Source organism: Syngnathus scovelli, chromosome 4 (assembly GCF_024217435.2).
Source record: "Syngnathus scovelli strain Florida chromosome 4, RoL_Ssco_1.2, whole genome shotgun sequence".
Classification (NCBI taxonomy): domain Eukaryota; kingdom Metazoa; phylum Chordata; class Actinopteri; order Syngnathiformes; family Syngnathidae; genus Syngnathus; species Syngnathus scovelli.
The window spans coordinates 16,107,159-16,127,621 of NC_090850.1; the positions used below are offsets into that span (position 1 = coordinate 16,107,159).

The following is a 20,463-nucleotide window of genomic DNA, read 5'->3' on the forward strand; positions in this document are numbered from 1 at the left end:
TCTGGGCCTTGCTTGCTGCCGATCATCAGTCAGTAGTGAATGGATCGAGGCAGTGAAGGTATCACTGACGAAAAGATGGTTGATGAGATTCGTGCTTCATCGCAACAGTCATGACTCGTGAGCAACTGAAGAGAAAGACGCAAGCGTGACACTTGCATGTGGCAAACAAACAAAAATGAGAGATGGAATGAAAGAGTGAAGCGACTCCAGCCAAGGCGACAATCAACAATGTCTTGTGCTCTGTTGGTGGTCTGAGAGGAGTCAGCACTGTGAGACTGGTTGATTTGTGCACATGCCAAACGCAAAAAGGCGTGAAAAAGCAAAAGCAGACTTGCATTGAATGCATTCAATCTGTGCACGCGTGAGCCTCAGAGATCTGAATCATTTTGATGTTTGGCTGATCATCTGCTGTGCGATCATTTAACAGATTTTTTTTTTTTTACATTAATTTGTACATTTTTGATCAACAAATTTACTTGGAATCAAACGTTTCTATGACAACCAATTTTCAAAACAAAAATAATCCCAAAATACTTTAAAGGGACTAAACTCTATAGGAAATACAGACAGGCACGCACACACACGTATGACTACAGACAGACGGCAGCTATCTAAATGGAATAGCTTGCCAGGACTGATAGCATGAAATTGTGTTTCCAAATATAACACCGTGTCATTGCGTGTGTGGGAGTGTACGTGCGCGGGTGTGTGCGTGGGTGTGAGCGAGAATATGAGAGTGTGTTGTAGGATTTCAGAAATCCCACAGTCTTCCTTTAGGGGGCACTATTGCAACACGCACAAAAGTTCATGGGGTTTGAACACGTGCGCACGCACAAGCACGTCCTAATTAAAACAGTGCTGTTCAAACAATGACATGGCAAACATTTTGTGGCAGCTCAGACATGCCAATTTTTAAATACACAGAGAGCCATTTGAGTTGTGAAGGACAATTATTGCGATGATAATATTGATGACACCTGATTTTCGGAGACGCACAGGGGGCCGTGTTAGTGGATGCAATCCTTAATGAATAAATGAGACTATACAGTGCGGTCAGTTTTTTTATGGAACAAACCTCAACAAAATTTTGTGGAAACAATCTTTTTTTTTTAATGGTTGTGTTTATTTATTTCACTCCCCGTGGCTCTTCTGACTATTGAACATCCAACAGCAAAAGCAGGCACTATCAATTACTATTTCTATTACCTGCTCCAATCCTGCTAAATTCATACAGTACGGGTGACAGAAACATGTATCTCATCGGTCGAGCAGATTTGTCATCGCAATGACAATGCATGAATATTTAAGTTGTTGTAATGTTGAAGGTTTAAGACTCATCTAACAGTTCCATAGCTCAACTACAGACAAACTGAACCACATATTACAATGGACATAGTAAGTCTGGCTCCGCGGCTTTCTGTCTCTCACCTCGATCCGTCTCCATATTTCATTTAGTCCCCATCCTCCCTCCCTCTTTTTTTTCACTCATTCTCCAATCACTGTGAAATTGCAAGGCGGCTGGTCGGGGTCTTTTTCTGACAGAAATTTGGTAGAGATCAGAATCACACAGAATCAAATTCCTGCGTTCTTTTCCCAATTTAAATGATTTTGCCGCTTCACAGGAGTGCACACACACACACACACACGCACGCACACGGACACGCGCACACACACACACTGATGCCCAGAATGGATATCCACAGTTGAGTCAAGGGTGTCATTAGGACATAATTTTTACATTTCTCTTAGCATGTATACTCACGGTCACATTACTTTAGGTCTATCAAAATATATATATATATTTTACAGGTACATTTCAAGCCCAAACTACAAGTTTTCTCCTTTAATGTAATCACCCTGAAGTATGAGATTGTAACCTCAACATCTGACATCAATCAGAGCTGCAGAGAAATTCTGCAAGAACTCAAGGTAGAGAGATGGTTAGGAGACCATAGGAACCATTCAACCCCCAGAATCATATTGCAGCATCCCATCTGGTCCCGAGATTTCATATGCCAGTAAGTAGCCTGCTAATGACCAAACAGATGGACAAACAACACCCAATTGTGAGCTCTATGAATGCTTTTTGCTTTTATTAATAGTTCCTAATTGATGGAAGTCTGTGCACTACTTAGCGGCATTCTGGTTTTTAGGATCGTGACAGCATTGCTCAAGCAACAAACGTAAAGCTAGCCCAAAACCTACCGCAAAAAAACTACAAGTGTGTAATGAATACTAATCAAAACATTAGAAACTCCCGTCAGTTGACGCAATACATTTCTACACAACTAGAAATGTTAAAAAAAATGACATGAACATTGCTGAATCAGTGTCAATCAAAAATAAATATCAAATCTTGTTCTGTTGTATTGTCTATAGCTTTTCTTTCCTCAACATAGAGCTTTGTTTCTTTCCAGAATTTGTGCAAATGATCACTTTTGACGCCTCTGGAAACAACGATGCACTTCCACAATCAGCATGTCATCATGTACAAGTCACACAGCCAAATGGTTTTGTCTGAAGCAATTTTCTTGCGTGAAGTCAAGGTAGTACACCGGGATGCTGTCAAGTATCTGTTCCGTGCACCGCATGTACTTCTTGACTCTTTATGCTGAACTGCTAGGCCACAGTGCATGCTCCTTGCCTGCTCCAAGAGTTCAGGGGTAAATTCAGAAGACGAATTGTAATTACCTGCTTCAAGCTCAACTTTTCACCTGTCTCATCATTCCATCTGTAGGGGAAAAAAAGATTAATACATGCCTCCTTCAAAAAAGTATCTTCTTACAGGCCACAAAAAATGCCAAAGCACTACCTTTATATAAGGTCGGAAATTTCCCTGTCTGATCGAGGCTACCACGTTGCCAAAGCATGACTTTTATATTGGCATTGGCACCAGCTTGTGGCAATGTAGGGAGTTTTAGAGCACAAAATCGGAACAGCGGAATGTTTTGAAATCATTTGTAAATCATTAATGGACACTGTATGTAGGCTTTGACAGTATTAACATTTGAAAAGTAGAATTCTTTGAATGGTAACCTTAATTAATCAAAAGAAAGTGTTGGGTGGAGTTTTACTGAAGGCTCATCAAAATGGCCTTGCATGAGTCAGTAAGAGGCAGTCAGACATGTATGCTCATACAAGGTGTAACCGCCCTTTTGAAAAAAGGGATGAAAATAACTACATGCAAAATATTTCTTGAAAGACTTTAGGAGAAATAAGGTTAGGGTTAGAAGTTAGGGGTTAGTGTGTGGATTCAGCTGTTAGGGTGGTTAGTTAAGTGTTGTAGTACGGTTTCAAACTAAAGTCATCTTTTCAACCGAGAGTTAGGGTTTCGAAGTATGGTTTAAAACTAGGGATTGGGTTTTGTAATAGGATTTTAAAACAAGGGTTAGGGTTTCAAAGTAGGGTTTCAAATTAAAGTTAGGGTTTCAAACAAGGCTTAGGGTTGGGTCCTGGTTAAAGGTTTGGGTTAGTGATTATCGGCATACCACTTGGAAGCTGAATGAGGGTTAAAATCACATGACGTCTCTCAGCTTGCGCTTTTTCTTTGTTTCATATTCAGTGAAATGCCTCATTCAATAATTGGGGTCGTATATATCATACAAATAAGAATGACATCAAAAGAAATAAGAGGCCAAGATTGAGGAATGACAAAATCACTGAGTGAAAGAGTGTGAACAATTGAAATTGAAAGTGCGACAGCGTATGCGTGTGCCCATGTGCGTAAGCGTATGCGAGCGAGCGCGTGTAAGCACTGCGGATCTTCTTGACAATGATTAGCCATGACAGGGGAAGTTTACATGCTGCCTGCCAAAAGCACGTATGCACATTTACACGCACGCGCACGCACGCTTCGAGTATAGTAAGGGTCAGCTATTTTAGTGCTTTCAGAGGAAGATATCAACGAGCACGCATGCGCACACGCTAATTGGTCTCAAGTTTTGGTCTCTTAGCTGAGGATCAGAAAGTGTTAGACTTGGTGAAGGGTGGCCATGATGAATTGATTTTAAACAGATTTTGTTGTGGAGATGGATCATCTGTGTAGTAATTTATTTCCTTTTTTTTCTTTTTAAAAAAAAAAAAAACTGAGGTCGGGTTGCATTTTAGCGCGTAATCTTCAAGCAACATTATTGGCTTTTACTTAGGAGCAACCAGCAGAGGGCACAATTAAGTCTCATCTAATTTGAGGCGTAAACAGGTTTCAGCAAAATGGAAGACAGCAAAGTACTAGCAAACACATTTTTCTTTTGTATAGCAGCACACAATTCTTACAGAGAGAACCCAAATTCACAAAAAGTGAATGCACCATACGCCTACGGTATTTAAAAATAAAAAAATAATCTCATTTATCATATTGTAAAATGTGAAATGAAGTGAGGTGCCTGACCTTGCCAAATCAAGCACATCAGTTAATGTAAGGTATTAACTTGTGAATTAATCGTAGTAGTTTGCTTTGTTGTTGAACTCGATCCTGCCCGTCTCATGTTGATAAATAGGCTCAACAAATTATTAGGAACGCCTCTCAAACAGAGTGCATGGTAACTACAACCACATGAATACAATTAAATAAAAAGTATTGCGTTATTATATTTTCTAAAGGCAGATTCTTTTGACGACTCTTATTAGATTGTGTAGAGGTACTCAGTATTGACGGATACATCTACTGTGTGCCTGAATTATTCCCAAAGCGGCGAGTTATATTTGGAACATTTTAATACAGCACCAAAGAGATCTGATTTTTGTATGCACGTTAGCACCATGAAGAGTGAATTGTGTGCTATGCTTGACTAAGCACCATAGATGCGAAAAGACGTGCAGTGCCCGAGGCCAGTCGTCTACAGGAGTCAAGCTACAGAACCTATAGAACATCTAAAGAGACAGTTGCAAGGCAAAGGGAAAACATGTCCCCAGATGCCAGGTCTCCTGGGTCCCGTGCTCATGCATTTAAATACTATAGTGGTACTTTTTTGTAATACACAGAGCTTGATATACGCCATAAAACAATGTGGAAAATGTTAGAACGTTTTCCAAAACCTTTATTTTAATTTGTGTTACCATTTCAAACAGAATTAAGGAATTTCACACTAAAACGATTTTTTTTTAAATCTTAAAATATGAGCCAACTAACCAGGTTTCTCTGTGATCGTGGAAATCAATCAAGCAAGCCCACAAAACAGCTTGAAACATTTTCAATTAAGTCTTTGGCAACGATGCATCCCAATAATTACATTTCAGGAATGAAATTTGATGGGCCCCTTTGTTTGGTTAGCACGTGAAAGAAAGAAAGAAAGAAAGAAAGAAAGAAAGAAAGAAAGAAAGAAAGAAAGAAAGAAAGAAAGAAAGAAAGAAAGAAAGAAAGAAAAAGACAGGACATTTATGTCTGACAATTTGTTCTTGATTTGTAAAAAGACATGATGCACTAAGAACTTTCATGGTCCCTTTATATGAGGTATGATTTGAACTTAGACCAATGGGCTTTGTCCCTGAACTTTCAGGTCAATTAGCACATCTAATCATCCGCACAACAAGCTGACCTTTTCCCCATCAGAGTCATAACCGATACAACAGTACAGACAAAGCAACAAGTCTCAGTGTGATAAATAAATACATAGGAAAATGAGCACAAGCCTCTTACTCGAGTTAATAAACAGATCGTATGATTTATGCGTAGCTTCACAATCAAAGCATTAGCTGAAATATGCAGCACCTCCTGCCAATTTTCAATTTTCTCACCCAAGCCCGTAAGATGATAAAGCCTCTTTCATTTGGCACCTGCTGCTCTCAGGCTCAGAAGTCACAATGACAAGTGACAAAAACACATTGACTGCTGTCACACGGCACAGACAGAAATAAGAGGCAAAAAGATGACTTGGAAATGTGACTTCACCTCTCATCACCGCAGGACAGACATGATAGATTAAAGTAGATGCGGCCTCCGTCTATCTGATGATTCATTTTCCACACATGGTTGCAGATCAACGGGTTCGGCGATGCCAGTTAACATCTTGTAAGGCTAGCGGCTGTGCAAAGAAAATTAAAGACATTAAATAAAATCAACCAACGTTCATATTAAAATAGGTAATTACACACACTCACTGGCTAAGCAAAATTTATAGCCACATAATCTATGGAGGTATTTGGTCTACTGCATAGTCATTATTTTGGTGTACTTTATTTATTTCTAATTTATTTAGCTACGGCAGAGAGGACCTGATTATGAGGCCATGTGGCTTTACATCAGAGCAAACTACACTTAATAAAATCTTGGGTTTCTAATTCAACATTTTTATGCGGAGAATTCATTGACAAAGTACAGTTGCAACTGTATTACGATTTGGGGAAAATTAGTCAATATGAGAAAATATTGTTTCCAAATTGCTATGAGGAAATGATGTCATGCTGTCATGTGTCGTCCTGGTCACTTCCTGTTTTATTGTGTAATTTTCCTCTCGTTCCAGTCGGTGTGTCCTTCCCCTGTGCGTCCGGTCACGTGACTCCCTGATTCCAAGTGTGTGCCAACTGTCTTCACCTGTGTTCCCCTCCTTCTGTGTCCATATAACCCGGGCCTTTCCCCGTGTCCAGTGCCAGTGCGTCTTGCCTTGCTAAGAACACTAGCGATCACGAAACCCTCGAGTTCCACGTAGAAGCCTTGTTTGAACGACTTTGATCACCTATGTTAACTTGGTTACATAGTTATCTTCGTTATAGTATTTCCCTCGGTTCGAGACGCTTTGATTTCCCCTTTTTCTCCCTCGGTTCGAGGCGCCTTAGTTTCCCCCTTTTTCCCTCATATTGAGGCGCTTTTTGCTACTACTGCCATTGGAGATAATAAACACATGTTTGGACTTTGGAAACTCTGCATTCGAGTCCTCTCCCTGCTCCGCGCCTGACAAATGAGCTGGATTATCCAAGTTGCCATGGGTTAAGTGAATGGAAAAAACTAAATAATAATTATAATAATAAAATATGTGAATAAAACACTTTTTCCTACTCAGAATAGACTTATTTAAAATCCAACTCCTCTATGTCTTAGCCCACTCCTCGCTTCAGCCACTGAAATAGAGATGTCAAACGAAAGGCCTGGGGGCCAGATCTGACCCCACCGCATCATTTTATGTGGCCGAAAAAAGCAAACAAGGCATGTCAACGTCTATGCTGCTTGCTAAAATCTATACCGAAATTTCAAATTGCTATTTGTAATAAATACTAACATTGATTGCAAGCATTTTTTAATTTACGAATACGAGGAGGTGATATAATCTCACATTCACAACAGCCCTCCACAGCCCTTACGGTTTCCGTAACGACAATGCGGTCCACGAAGAACGAGTTTGTGAAGAATGAGTTTGACACTTCCTGCTAAACCCAAATGTACAGTTTGTCTGCTTCACAGTGAATAACATCCAACCTTTTCATTCTGATAATCAGTGACCCAACGAAATTGGAGCCATGACTCCTTTGGGGTTCTGAAGTAAAGTTTGGAAAAATCTGCACTAAAGTGACAAATGCCATGTGAAATGTTCAGGCGCTGTTCCCACTATCACGTGATCACTCAAGTCACAGATAGCCACTAAAAGGTTAGCGTTCGGCCCAAAGGTAATTCCGGTGGATATATGTACTTCTAACGTCGAGCCAAGAGAGAGAAAAGGACACGCACCTTGAGGAAAGTGAGCAACTCAGATTGGATCACCAAAGACTGACATTTTTTTTTTTTCTATATCAAACTGCCACTGATTTTAAAACCTCACGTCTTGGTCCGTGTCTCTCTGCAAGTGGTGTTTCCCTAACTTGCTGCCACGTTGAATATCTGGCATCACACGGTTTAGACGAGCAGCGAGCAAAGGACGGAACAAACAGACAGAGGAGTGTAGGAGAGTGGAAGATGAGAGCGGACTCAGGAGGCTCTTCCCTGAAGGAATCCTTCATTCGCTGTCACATGTGCACACATATGTGACGAGGGAGCGAGATAGCAAAAAAATAATTCAGCCACTCTGCCAACTGTGCAGGCTGCCAAAATGATAATCATGCCCCAATCCCTGCAATGATGCCAAAATGCGCTGCCATTTTCCAGTTTAGGCCATAGGCCAATGTAATAAGTACATAACAGCATTTCAGTGTTTCCCCAAGATATGTTTTGTGGTAGTGTCAAAGGCCCTCGGGAAATGAAAAAAAAAACAATATGTGGGTGTGTTACTAAACTCGCCATTGAACGAGATGATGAAATTCTGGGACATTGGATGGTGTGCCAATAAAGTGATTAAACAAGTGATTAAACCTGAAGCAGCAAAGGTTTTAATCTGTGCTGATTTTATCGTGGGACAGATGCACCCTACCTGATAATGACTTATAGGCTGATGCACTCCCGCTCATCTATTTGTTTACAGTTATCATCATCATCAGCTAATGATAGCACTCTGATCATTTCTTCACATCTGATAAAGATATAGGAATCTCAAGGATGACATAATTTTGTTTTATCTCATGTAAGACGCTCCTGTACAATCTTTGAAACACGATGACAAACTTTTCCACCTCTCCTCCACACCTTCCTGGAATGTGGTTTCATTGTACAATGTGTTCACAACTTCCGTACTGTCGCACAGTGCGTGTCTGTCTGTACCAACTTTTGATAGTTTGGGATTTTTCTTTATAGTGAGTTTTTTTAAAAATTTAATTTCCTTTAGACTTTTTTTTTTTCAAAGAGAATTTAGTTGATTTTTTCCCTATAATTTTACAGCACGTCTGTTAGTTTATATTAATTTAAATGGTTAAAAAAAGCTTTGTTTTAGCATACTTTTTATTACTTTCAGTATTAGTCTTTTTTTTTAACACAGGGAGTGAATGTATTTGTCAAGTGCGGTATGAAAAAAAAAGTCAAAAACATTGTGCAACAGATGAAGAATAAAACAAATACAGATACTACACTGTATAACAGCCAATGGAAATGCAAGTGCAATAAGGGCTGAGCAAAGTACAAGTTCACAAATAGTGAGGCAGGACTGGCTGGTGGGATTCAAATTGATCCACTTGTGGACAGTCACCCTGGACTCGGGCTGTGGCCTGAAAGTAGCTCGGGATCTTTGCACGCCCTACCTGCTTATGTCTTTGGTGGAGAAACTCAATGCATGGGGAGCTAATTCTAAATTAGCCCAATGTTACGTAAGAGTGGGTCAGAAGTGTGCAATGGCTCACATTTTAGGAAAAGGCAGATAACAAAAGATTGACTTCACTGTTTAATTTCACACTTGATTGGTGGGCAGTCACTGCACAGAGGGTCTACTATTTGTATACAGACGAGTGGGGGGGAAGCCATTTTTCCTTTATATGTCCCCTTCCATATTGGTTTCCATTGCTTCTGCATCGCAACGCCTCACCAAGAGAATATTTTTGGAATGTTATTTCAGGCACTTAAAAGCTGTTGAATAAGATAGCCCAATAGTAATCATACCATACGTACATGTTCAATTCTGATAACTGCAAACCAAAATCATTCATTTTGACAAGGTACTGTATCTTGCCATCTATTTCCTGTCACTTGAAAACATTAATAATAAAGTGAGTAAAGTGCCGGCCAGGCATGATGTATTTATAGTGACTATTGGCATGAGTCATGTTCTAATGTCGTGCTTATGTTTGTTTCCTAGACTAAGAAAGTTATTGATTGATTTTTGGTGGTGGTACCCACATGTTAATGGTCACATTTCACCTTTTGCTGCCAGTCATTCTTTACTAAGGCCCAACAAAGCAAAATGTCCTTTTGTCTTAATTGTACATCTGAAGGGCACTTTCTATATTATTCCATTTTTAAATTATGCTCTCATATGATTCACATGGGGGAACATGATTTTTTTGTTTTTTTTCTTGTCTCCTGTCATGGATTTTATTGAGGCTGAGTAAAACCCCAAAAGTGAATGTTCTCTGTGGTTGCTCTGGCATGAAATTAAACAATTATACATGTGTTGTGCACCATCTCTTACATGTTTTGTGTGCCAGATCCAAGATGATTTTCAAAAACAAATCTCAGCTGTTCTTATCACAGTAATTGGAGAAGCTACTTTACATTTGTTTCATTAATGAGCTTCAAGTGAGTGGAATCAGTTTTATTTTACATTGTTGAAATATTCTCTTCCGTTTAGTTTTGTTGCTTATCTTAATTTACAATTTTTTTAAGAATGTTTTCTACAGACGTATTAAGTGGTTGCATTCAGAAAGCAAGTTGTTACAATGTGTGCTGCAAATTTATAGTTTCACGATCCTGTCCTATATTTCCAAGCAGGCCGGAGCGGACTGTTCTCAGATGGATTGTCTAGAATCTCTTTGTTTATTGTCTCTGACTCACTGATAAGATTTGTGAGTACAGGATCAACCTGGAAGTAACTATGCAGTGTTGGGGAAGTTTATTTTCGACACGAAGTAGTTCAAAGTTCAGTGCACAAAATGCATAAATGCACTTGTTCCGTTCATAGTTCATAATTGATTTTTTTAAACTAAGTTCATCATTCCAAAAATTAAAAGTTCAGTTTGTTTCTTCCCCCCACTAAAAATAAAGGTTGCTGCGAGCTGTTACCCTCTAGCTAGCATATCGGCATTTTGTCATTGTTTTCACCCATTCTATTCACACGAGCATCCAGGTCCTAATATCACCCAAATACAAAAAAAATACTTCAATTGTCTTTAATGAATTGAAATAAAACATGACTGTGGTCCAGAATGAGCAAACACAAACAATCTGCTGTAGGTAGGTGCCAGACTAAGGTTGGAAACAAGGGATGTACAAATAAAGTATTCAATGGGCAAAACAGAAATTCTATTTGCTTTAAAACTAGGTTCAGGGTTTCAAATTAGGGTTTCAAACTAGGGTCAGGGTTTTAAACTCGGGTTTCAAACTAGGGTTAAGGCTTCAAACTAGGGTTTTAAACTAGGTTTAGGGTTTCAAACTAGGGTTAGGGCTTCAAACTAGGGTTTAAAACTATGGTTAGGGATTCAAACTAGGGTCAGGGTTTTAAACTCGGGTTTCAAATTAAGGTTAGGGTTTCAAACTAGGGTTAGGGTTTTAAACTAGGAGTTTAAACTAGGGTTAGGGTTTTAAACTAGGGTTTCAAAACAGGTTTAGGGTTTCAAACTAGGATTAGGGATTCAGACTGGGGTCTAAAACTAGGGTTAGGGCTTCAAACTAGGGTTTCAAGCTATGGTTAGGGTTTTAAACTAGGGTTAGGGTTACAAACTAAGGTTAGGGTTTGAACCCTGAGATGGACAAGTGACACTCTTCCATGAGTGGGTAAAAAAATGACCCATATTTGAATCAATGTGTTTTTATACCATTTTTTGTAATTCTGGTAGAGAGTAATACACTTCTATGTTAATAAGGTATTTTATCTAGGCCCACACAACAATGATTTAATGTTTGAAATATCTTTATTTTGAACTTTTGAACTTATTTGAAAAAACAACTACCTAGAACAGTCATAGAAAAATTTGAACATTGTGAACATCCATTGTGTGTGCGTGTGTGTCTGTCTGTCTCTGGTCTTCTTATCGTGAAGTGCAAGGTATGGCATATATCTTCCAACATCCATAGCCTTGTAAATGGGATTCTCCCAAACAGCTCATGGACTGATACATATAGTTCTTCTCACTTCCTGCAAACAGGATCAATCCAATGAAGACCATCAATTCTTCTTTGGTGACATTAAGCCTTGTTTTACAGTCTGATTAGCAGGGTTTTATTTTGAAATCTATGAAAAGAAAACGTGGCATCTTTGAACTAATGTGAACTGCTGTTCAGAACCGTTCATTGGCCCCAGAATGAGCGTGTTCACGAAAATGTTCACGAAGCAAAAACGTGCTACGTTCAGTTCATGTTCGACTAAAATATGAACAAGTTCAATTCGGGCAGTCTCCAAGTTCCCCCTTCATGGCACAGATGTGCTGGGAGTGGAATTGATCCAAGTTTGGGTCATTTATCACAGAACTTGCAAACTCCATGGAGACAAATTCCGACACACCACAACTAATGTGTGAAACGTTTCGCAGTGTGAAGAGCATAGAACACACAAGAGAACTATAATGCAAATTGCACACTGGAATGTTTTCGCTGCTTTGAGCCCAGGACGTCACCGCTGTGCTTCCATCACGAACAAACACATCACCTAATTATTTATTTTTTATTCACCTGTCAGCACACAGCCTCGGTTTGAAAGAAACTTGTGACACCAAGGCAGCAGACATTGCCTAAGTGGTTGTATAAAAACTTTATTCTCAATTAATATCCTCAAAATAGCTGATAGTGTGAGTCAGTCTCCTTGACAACAGGTTATGAGGCGGCATTCACAAACTGTATGCTTGCACACATTAGGACTCCTCACACTATTTCTCGCTTTAGATCTTTTATCAGAGGACATGAATGTAGGAAAGGAGGATTTGAAATATTGCAGCAGAATCGAAATTAAATGGGAGCCTCCATAATGTGTTAATTTGTTACTATTTAATCCAGTGATTGCTTTTTGTTTGGGCCAACATGAAATATGAAAATCTGCAACTGCAACTGTTGTTTGTAGCTACAAATGTATTGAGCTACTCTTACACAAGAACACATTAGTAAAGAAGCCATCGTTAACTTATCCATGATTCTGATGACAATAAAATATAGTCTTGGTTCACCACACAGTTTTCAACAAAACATTACTCTGCGATGTGATTAATACTTTTATTCATTTGATTTCAAACTGTAGAGACAATATGACCACTTGAATCCCCCGTTCATTTGAATCTCTGCCTCTTTGCTTATTAGTTTCCATAAACTAAAACAAACTTTTTTTGGGGCTCATTATTGTTTTATTCCATTTTTTGTTTCACTATTTAGCCTTGGTGTGTGATCAACGGGACGATATTCTCGTATATGGTCATTACAACAAATCCTCATGGTGGCCCAAGACTTTTGCACTTCTTTATCACCCCATTGCTATTGTGTTGCAACATGCATACCAGTTGGTTTGCATGTTCCTGTGTAAGAGCAACATCAGTCGTTCTGATAATTGATCCTGGCTCTGAATCATTTGATATGGGCCATAATACCAAAAACATTGATTTATTTCAATAAACAACATATTTGCCAATCTACATCATTGATCATAAAAAGTACAGCATGTTTCATAATATGTATGTAGATTTTTTTTTAAACAAACTCTCCATAAAAAATAGATTTCTGTACAAAAATGTCATTTCTGTTGCACCTACTTCAAGTTAAGCGGCACATAAGGATGGCGAGTCGACAGAAAATGAAGATGAACACTGCCGTCTTCCTAAAGGACCTCCCATGTGTTAAAAAACATTTGTTGAAACAATCATGTCATAAATGAGCCACATGGAACTGGAGTGGGTTAAGGCCATTTTTAAATCCTGAAATAAAGAAAAAAAACATCTTGCACTCTATTCCTGATTTATTAGTGCAACAATCAAGCAGATTCCATTTCCAAGATGGACACGCTCACAATACGAGGCTTCACCTCAGGCTGAAACATTTCAGACAGTGAGCTTCAGCTTTTGAAAGAAGAATCAGAAAGTAAGCAGTGCTTTTTGTGCATCTGCAAGCCAGTAGAAGTGAATGTTAGTTATCATATTTCTTGAACCATTGATAGACATTATGTATGTCTGGAAAGGACTAAAATCTGTGGAAACCAGCAATTCTGTAAAAAAACATCTAGAAGAAGTAATCACTGGTATGTAATCCACAAAGACAATACAAATCCCTCAAAATTTAAAGCAGCAATAAACTCAAATCACTTTGCTGCAAAGATGGAGGTAGCCCACTCTAGTTTAGTGGCTCAAATATAATTCACACAAATAACACAAAATAAAATACAATATCATTGTAATATGTACCAAAAAGCAAAACAATACGATTGCGACCATTACGTGGATTGAAGCAAGGTGACAGTCAACCAATTTGAAGCAACCACATTCAAACACATGACAAGTTTGTCCCAGAACTTTGAGAGTAGGAAGACACAAGGAACTTCTAATCTGATTAGTAATTGCATGAATGCTGAGAAATTCAAATGTTTGATGTAAAAATAAATAAATAAATATATAAATAAATAAAACAAGGACTTGGCTGTGAAATCTATTCTTTTCAGGGGGGCAAATTCAGTGCTTCACCGCATCTCAATGCTGGTTGCTGAGAGGAAAATCTGGTGCTTAGTAATTGTTCTCACTAGATAAAACCAAACTTAAAACTTCAGATAGTCGCTGCAGGCGAGAGACCCTATTATGGTATGAGTAACCTTTGTGGAAGCGCATACACTCACTGTGCATTTACCTCAAATTCTGTGGGTGCACGAGCTCCTAAATGTAACATCTCGCAACGCAGCTTTAATCTTTTACAGGGCAGAATAAACAGGAGTCTACATTTTTTTTGTGCTCAGGCGCACTAGGAGATCAGCCGTGTGCCATCAGCAGATAAAAATAGACCTTTTATTATGCCTGTGGAAACCTAGCAGCCTCTTAATTTCTGCCTCCATTATGCCCTTTTGGCTCTGTGGAAAATCTCAAATGATTTAATGAGATCAATTCAGGGAGCTACTGAGTGCATGCCAGTAAACAAAAGAAAAACAAAAGAAAAAAATGCAAGTCACAATATTATGATGTGGCATTGTTAGTAGTTTTGTTGTGTGCGGCACACTTTCATTCCAAAAGCAGTGCCATTCACTTTGCTAAGATTTACATATAGATTTGTTTTGCGTTAATATGAATACATGTGTTTAACAATATCCTCTGTTTTCCTAGAAATGAAAAATCTTCTCATGCCAAACGGTTTTTCCATAGAGGTAATTGATTTCTTCATATTCTTAATGTTCAAGATTATTATGGACTGACACCATTCAAAAGCAATACGACAAAATGTAAAGTTAATGCTGACAAAGTCATGGAGGTTAAAGAAAAAAAGCCTGAAGTACAACCCTAATGTGAGAACGCTGTGTGAATCTAGCCTGTAGACACTGAAAAGCCAACACTGACAACGGTTACCTCAAAACTCAACGCAGCATCTTTGACAAGCTTGCGAATCATTTTAGACACTTGGATGATGATGCTGGATCATGAAATATAGCGTTATAATGTTTTGATTTCAAATGTCAGGAGAGAAGCTGGATGCTCAGCTTCTGTTTGCGGCAGTGAAAAAAAAAGTTAATTCCTATAAATGTTATGTCTTAACTTTGTAGGGTATTCAATTGAATGTAGGTTAAAAGGGAGTTGAGTTCATCAACACCTTGCAGTGCTCACATCTCAAATTTTTGCTTGTAAGTCAAAGCAAAACAAATTAAAATTAAATTGTGGCTGAATGACTCATGACTCAAAAGGCTCTTTAGTCAGATCATTTGTATCTCAAGGCACTACTGTAAAATTATTTATCGCGCTGCACTTTTGCATCACTGTTTTTTAATATTTTCACATTTTTGTTTACGCTCGTGTGACAAAGTGAGGGGTATCAGTAATGCGACTCACCTTAGGAATAGCTTTGCTAGAACGTTAATAGAACTAAACTGTATCACTCCCAGAGGCGAGTTTAGCCATGAGACTTGACTGATTCATTGAGTGTTATAGAGTTTGTTTCTTGCAATCTGTTTGGAAAACTCAACTTTTTAAAGATACGCTGCCTTGTATTGATTTGGAGGCTGAAATACAGCAATAAACAGCTTGTTTGTTTAGATAAATTGCACCTTTAAGTGATAAAGTCTCAGGCTGTGTGCTCTTTAAAGTTGTGTGTGTGTGTGTGTGTGTACGTGTCTGCGTGTGTGTGTCTGCGTGTGTGTGTGTGTGTGTGTGCGCGTGTGTGTGTGTGTGGAGGGGGGGCGGTGCATTAAAAGATGTGAAATGGGTGGCGCATGAAAGTGGAAGTGGTGGAACATTAAACACATCTTTTTAAAGACTTGCTTGTTTCTGAAAAGTTCTACTGTCTACTACTTTTAATGAAGTCGACTGTATCCTATGTCATCTCTGTGTGCTATTTGGGTGAGCATTAAGAGTAACAGCAGTGTTCAGTATGAGCTTTCAGAAACAGACACGGTCAATAACACAACATGGCGCCGGTAAACAAGGGAGGTCCATAGGTAAACTCGTCTTAACTTTCTGGGTGGGCTAGAACGTTGTCACGGCAACAACAAAAAGCAGGGTAAAGCAGGTGCTCGCACCTTCAGCGGGCGTGAAATATAAATGTGTATATACAAACACTCTGTAACCCTGTATTTAGCCATCTGTAATCTTTTTTTTTTTAAGATAGAGGCTCTGAATAAAATTCTCTTAATTTGAAGGAGTTATTTTCTAAACCCATTTCAGACCCCCAAAATTACTTTTTTTTTCACAACCCAGTCAGAAAAACACACTAGTGCAAAATTTGTGCAATTTAAGAGTCTATATAAAGTTTATAGTTGGGGGGGGGGGGGCTCCCCAGCAGCAGCAGATTGGGAAGTCCCATTGGGCCACTGGGTTTTGAACATAAAAGTCTGTTCATGAAAATCTTCACGGAAGAAAAATGCCAGAAGAGACAATTTGCCTCTGTTTCCGTAGCAACCTGTCCTCGTCCCAACAGAGAACTTCCTCTGTCCATTTGTCTAATTTCACTCAGTCTTCTCAGTATGTTCATCCACTTTTGATTTTGTGACTGACTGGTACAAAATATCACTTGGCTGATATTCTCTTCTCACCGGAGACTTGAAGACGACGTCGGGTCGATGAACCTGACAGTTCATTGCCTCCAGGTCTCCCCCTTTGTTCAGTCAGCAAGCACGCATTCTTGGCCAGTCCAAGTATGACACTCAGACTATTTGATTGTGTTTGACATCTCTCTGGGAAACTCACAATTGTGTAAAGCATCTCAATAATTTGTGGTTCCAGCTCATCGTAGTCTAGCTATGTTGGACTTTTGTGTTTATAGGTGGTAAGACAATCTGATTCCTGTCACTCATAGAGCAACTTTTTATGGGGCACTTTTTTATGGGGAATTTACGTCACAACAGCAACAGTGAACCACTACAGTATAGGGGAGTTGAAAAATTCTTAAGGTTCAGCCTGATTGTTGACAAAAAGGCAATGCTGTAAAATTGTTCAAGTTGAGGGTACCGACAATCACCAAAATTAACTCCCATGGCTGTCCTGCTTGAATAAAATAAAACCAGGAAGTCACTATCTCAGGTAACAGTATTCTTCACTTTAAGATATAAATAATTTGCCTGGTGGAACTTTAGCCACTATGTTTACTGAATCTACTGGGTATCTGGCAATGTCACAGCAAACTGTATTTTCTGGAAGGAAAAAAACCAAAAAAACACACCTTTCAAATTCAGGTTTAGTCCTGTCAAAGCCATCCTAATGCCCACCGGGGAAGTTTGTCCTGCACCGTTTGTGCTGACGTATGAACCATCTAATTAGGATTTTAAGCCTAAAGAGGTGGAAGGGGGAGGACTGGTTCCCCTGTGGGTCCGACCTCACATCAGTCAAACACGTCTGGCCTGCAGCAGTGGAGCCCTTTTACCACTGTGCATACGTGTGTGTGTATGTGTGTATGTGTGTATGTGTGTGTGTATATATATATATATATATATATATATATATATATATATATATATATATATATATATATATATATATATACACAAAACACAAGGCTGTGGAATTAGATTGGGCCAACCATCTATCAGTGCGTGAGGAAAGGTACGCGAAGGCCATTGGTGCAGTTCATACTTTAAATTGGACGTTGGGAAAAAAAAAAAAACTCGGAAATTTGGAGTTGTCTGTTTTTCCTTCATCTCTGAACACGTATCCGTGGACCTCACTTTTTAATGCCGTCACCGTCTAATTTGAGCAAAGACGGAGGCGGAAGATGCTCATGTGCAGAGGCAGAGGCCCATCACTGTGTCGGGTATGCTGAAGAGCACGCCGCCGCACAGACTGCTCCACATGATGAGTGCCAATCATGAGTTTGCTCATTCGTCCTGATGGTTGAACCACATCACGGACAGCCCGGTTGGACTGTGCTACTAATCGAAGTAGCGGCGGATATGCTGGACTTATACCACAGTGCATACTGTGTTGAGCGTGGTGTCGAATCGAACGGCTTTAGCCTCGGTGGGCTTCATGTTGGTGTCGTACATTGGGTTTTCGAATGATGCTTGACCATTGGTGCTTTCATGGCCCACGTAGCCATTGAACTGGACCTTAGGGCGGGTTCTGGAAATCAGAAGACAAATTGTTGTTACAGCAGATATCATTTGAGAATGTTAAATGATAAATGACCTGTACAGTGATTTGAACTGCCAAGTACCCATCTGCTCTTCACGTATTCTAAACCAAAAGTTTCAATTTCAAACAAACATCTCATTTAGGATCATTTCTCACAGCGGTGACACAAAACAGTTTGACTATCACTTAAGGGAAAAACGCAGCAGTCACTGAAATAATTAGAAAATAGTAAAAATAATACTGAATAGATAAAAAAAAAAATCTAAGTTGTTCAAAATTGTTGTCCAACAGAATTAAGACACTAATCAAACTGGCCCAGACAAATGTGACAGAACTCTCAACAACTTTGTTGCACACCTTTCAAGGCAATCCAACAATTTCTGAAGCTGTCAATAAAACGTGTGCACCTTCTCAGAGAAGGCCACTTCAGAATAGTCCAGTGTTTTGCTCTTAGCAATTCTTCTGTGTTTTTAGCTGTGTGTTTTGGGTCACTATCATCATGCAAGACTCTTAACCTGCAGGTGAGATGAAACTGTGTGACACTGAGCAGAATAATTCCAGAATGCCTTGACAGCATTGAGATATGATTGTACGCTGCACAGATTGAAGATCCCCTGTGCCAGATGTAGAAAAGCCATCCCAGAAAATGGCAGCCTTCATCTTTCACAGTAGGTGCAGTGTTCTCTTTCTTTGAGCTTAGAGCCGATGTGACTCGCTCCACTTTCCGCAAGGACATTCACTCACAATCTTTGTGCCTCAGTATGTATTTTGATAAATTTGACCAGTTTCAAATTATTTCAGTGACCATTCTGTTTTTTTTTTTTCTTTAACAGGAGGCAAGAAATAATTTTGCCTGCATTGTATGAGGATTGTGTAGTTGAAATACTCTTCGGCTCTGATCTCATTAAGTCTGTGCGTGTGTGTGTGTGTGTGTGTGTGTGTGCATGCGTGGGTGTGTGTGCGTGCATTGGTAAAATCCAACCCCAGGGAGCCACAATGCCCACCTTATGGGCTAAACCTATTACTATACAAACGTGCACACACACACACAAAAGAATCACACAACAAAGACTCCCCTGCATGGCAGTAGTTCAACTCAGTGCATTAGCTTCTGTTTGTGGCTCTGTGTGCAATACTTTAATTTTATCACTGGGATGAAAAACAGCACATGTAATTGCTTTGACAGTATTATAGGGTCTGCACAGGCATACAGGCCAAAGCAGGACAAACTGCAGGGGACACTCTCTCACTCTTAGACTTTCATTAAAAACACTTTGTTGTAAAATGCAATGATAAAACACTATAGCGTAATGCGACAATATTGTCGCTGTTGGCTTGGTGTTGTGGAAGATTGTGTTAGCATGCAAACAGGGCATGGCATGAACTGGCAATCTGAAAGTTTTGGCAGATGAGTCACAAGGCAATCACCGCCATGTGAGGTGTGTTGCATGAACTCTCACAAACACATCTTGCCAAGATTCAATGAAAAGCCAATGACCAAAAAGCAGCATTTGAATTGAAAATCCCCAGAAATTAATATAAGGCAAAAAAAAAAAAAAAAAGGACAGAAGGAAAAAAAAACAAGTCAGGCATCATTATTGGCAACCACAATGTACCCCATTTTCCTCATGTTTACAATTCACAAGTGGACACAGGGTAAAAGCTTTCATACCGGTAATTAAATTGTGCGTTTGCTGTTCTGTAAACAAAATAATTCTATGAACAACAGTGAACCGATGTATGCTAGTGGAATACAATAGAAGTCCTTAAATATGTCATTCCGTCAAATACCGTCAAATAAAATGCTTTTGTCATTTTAGCGAATTGCAGTTAACTTCGAATGGAAAATTTGAAATGAATGATGATTCAAACAGCGAAAAGATTTTCCAAAGCGAAATGCTGTTCTTAAATACGTATTATGCATAAAAATACAGTAGATAACAAATCAAACAGAACAAAAGTGTAATTTTCTGCTTAACATAAAGAAAAGAAAACATAAAAAGCAATAGCGATCACTTGCTCGAATTTTCGAGGGCTACGTACGTATATTTGTTCCTGATGACATCATGCTGACATAGAAATGACAATGAAAATAAAGACAAACTATAATGTGCTTGTCCTAGCTTCAAATGATTGCTGTTCAGACACAGTAGGGCTGCACGGCTTTGGTTGCTTCAAAGCAAATCGAATTATATATCAGCCCAATTTAGAGTGTGTGAATTTTATTTA

At 39.1% G+C, this 20,463-nt stretch overlaps 1 protein-coding gene across 3 annotated transcripts in view; it reads right to left on the minus strand.

The window, feature by feature from the left end:
* Positions 1-12,235: 12,235 nt before the first annotated feature.
* The window catches only part of csmd1a (CUB and Sushi multiple domains 1a), a 286,478-nt gene continuing 278,250 nt past the window's right edge, over positions 12,236-20,463 (minus strand). For all 3 annotated transcript variants that reach the window (XM_049718437.2, XM_049718434.2, XM_049718435.1), the window contains one exon: positions 12,236-18,222. In XM_049718437.2, the coding sequence (XP_049574394.1) occupies positions 18,063-18,222 (160 nt within the window). In that variant the 3' untranslated portion in view covers positions 12,236-18,062. The remainder of the gene's footprint in view (positions 18,223-20,463) is intronic.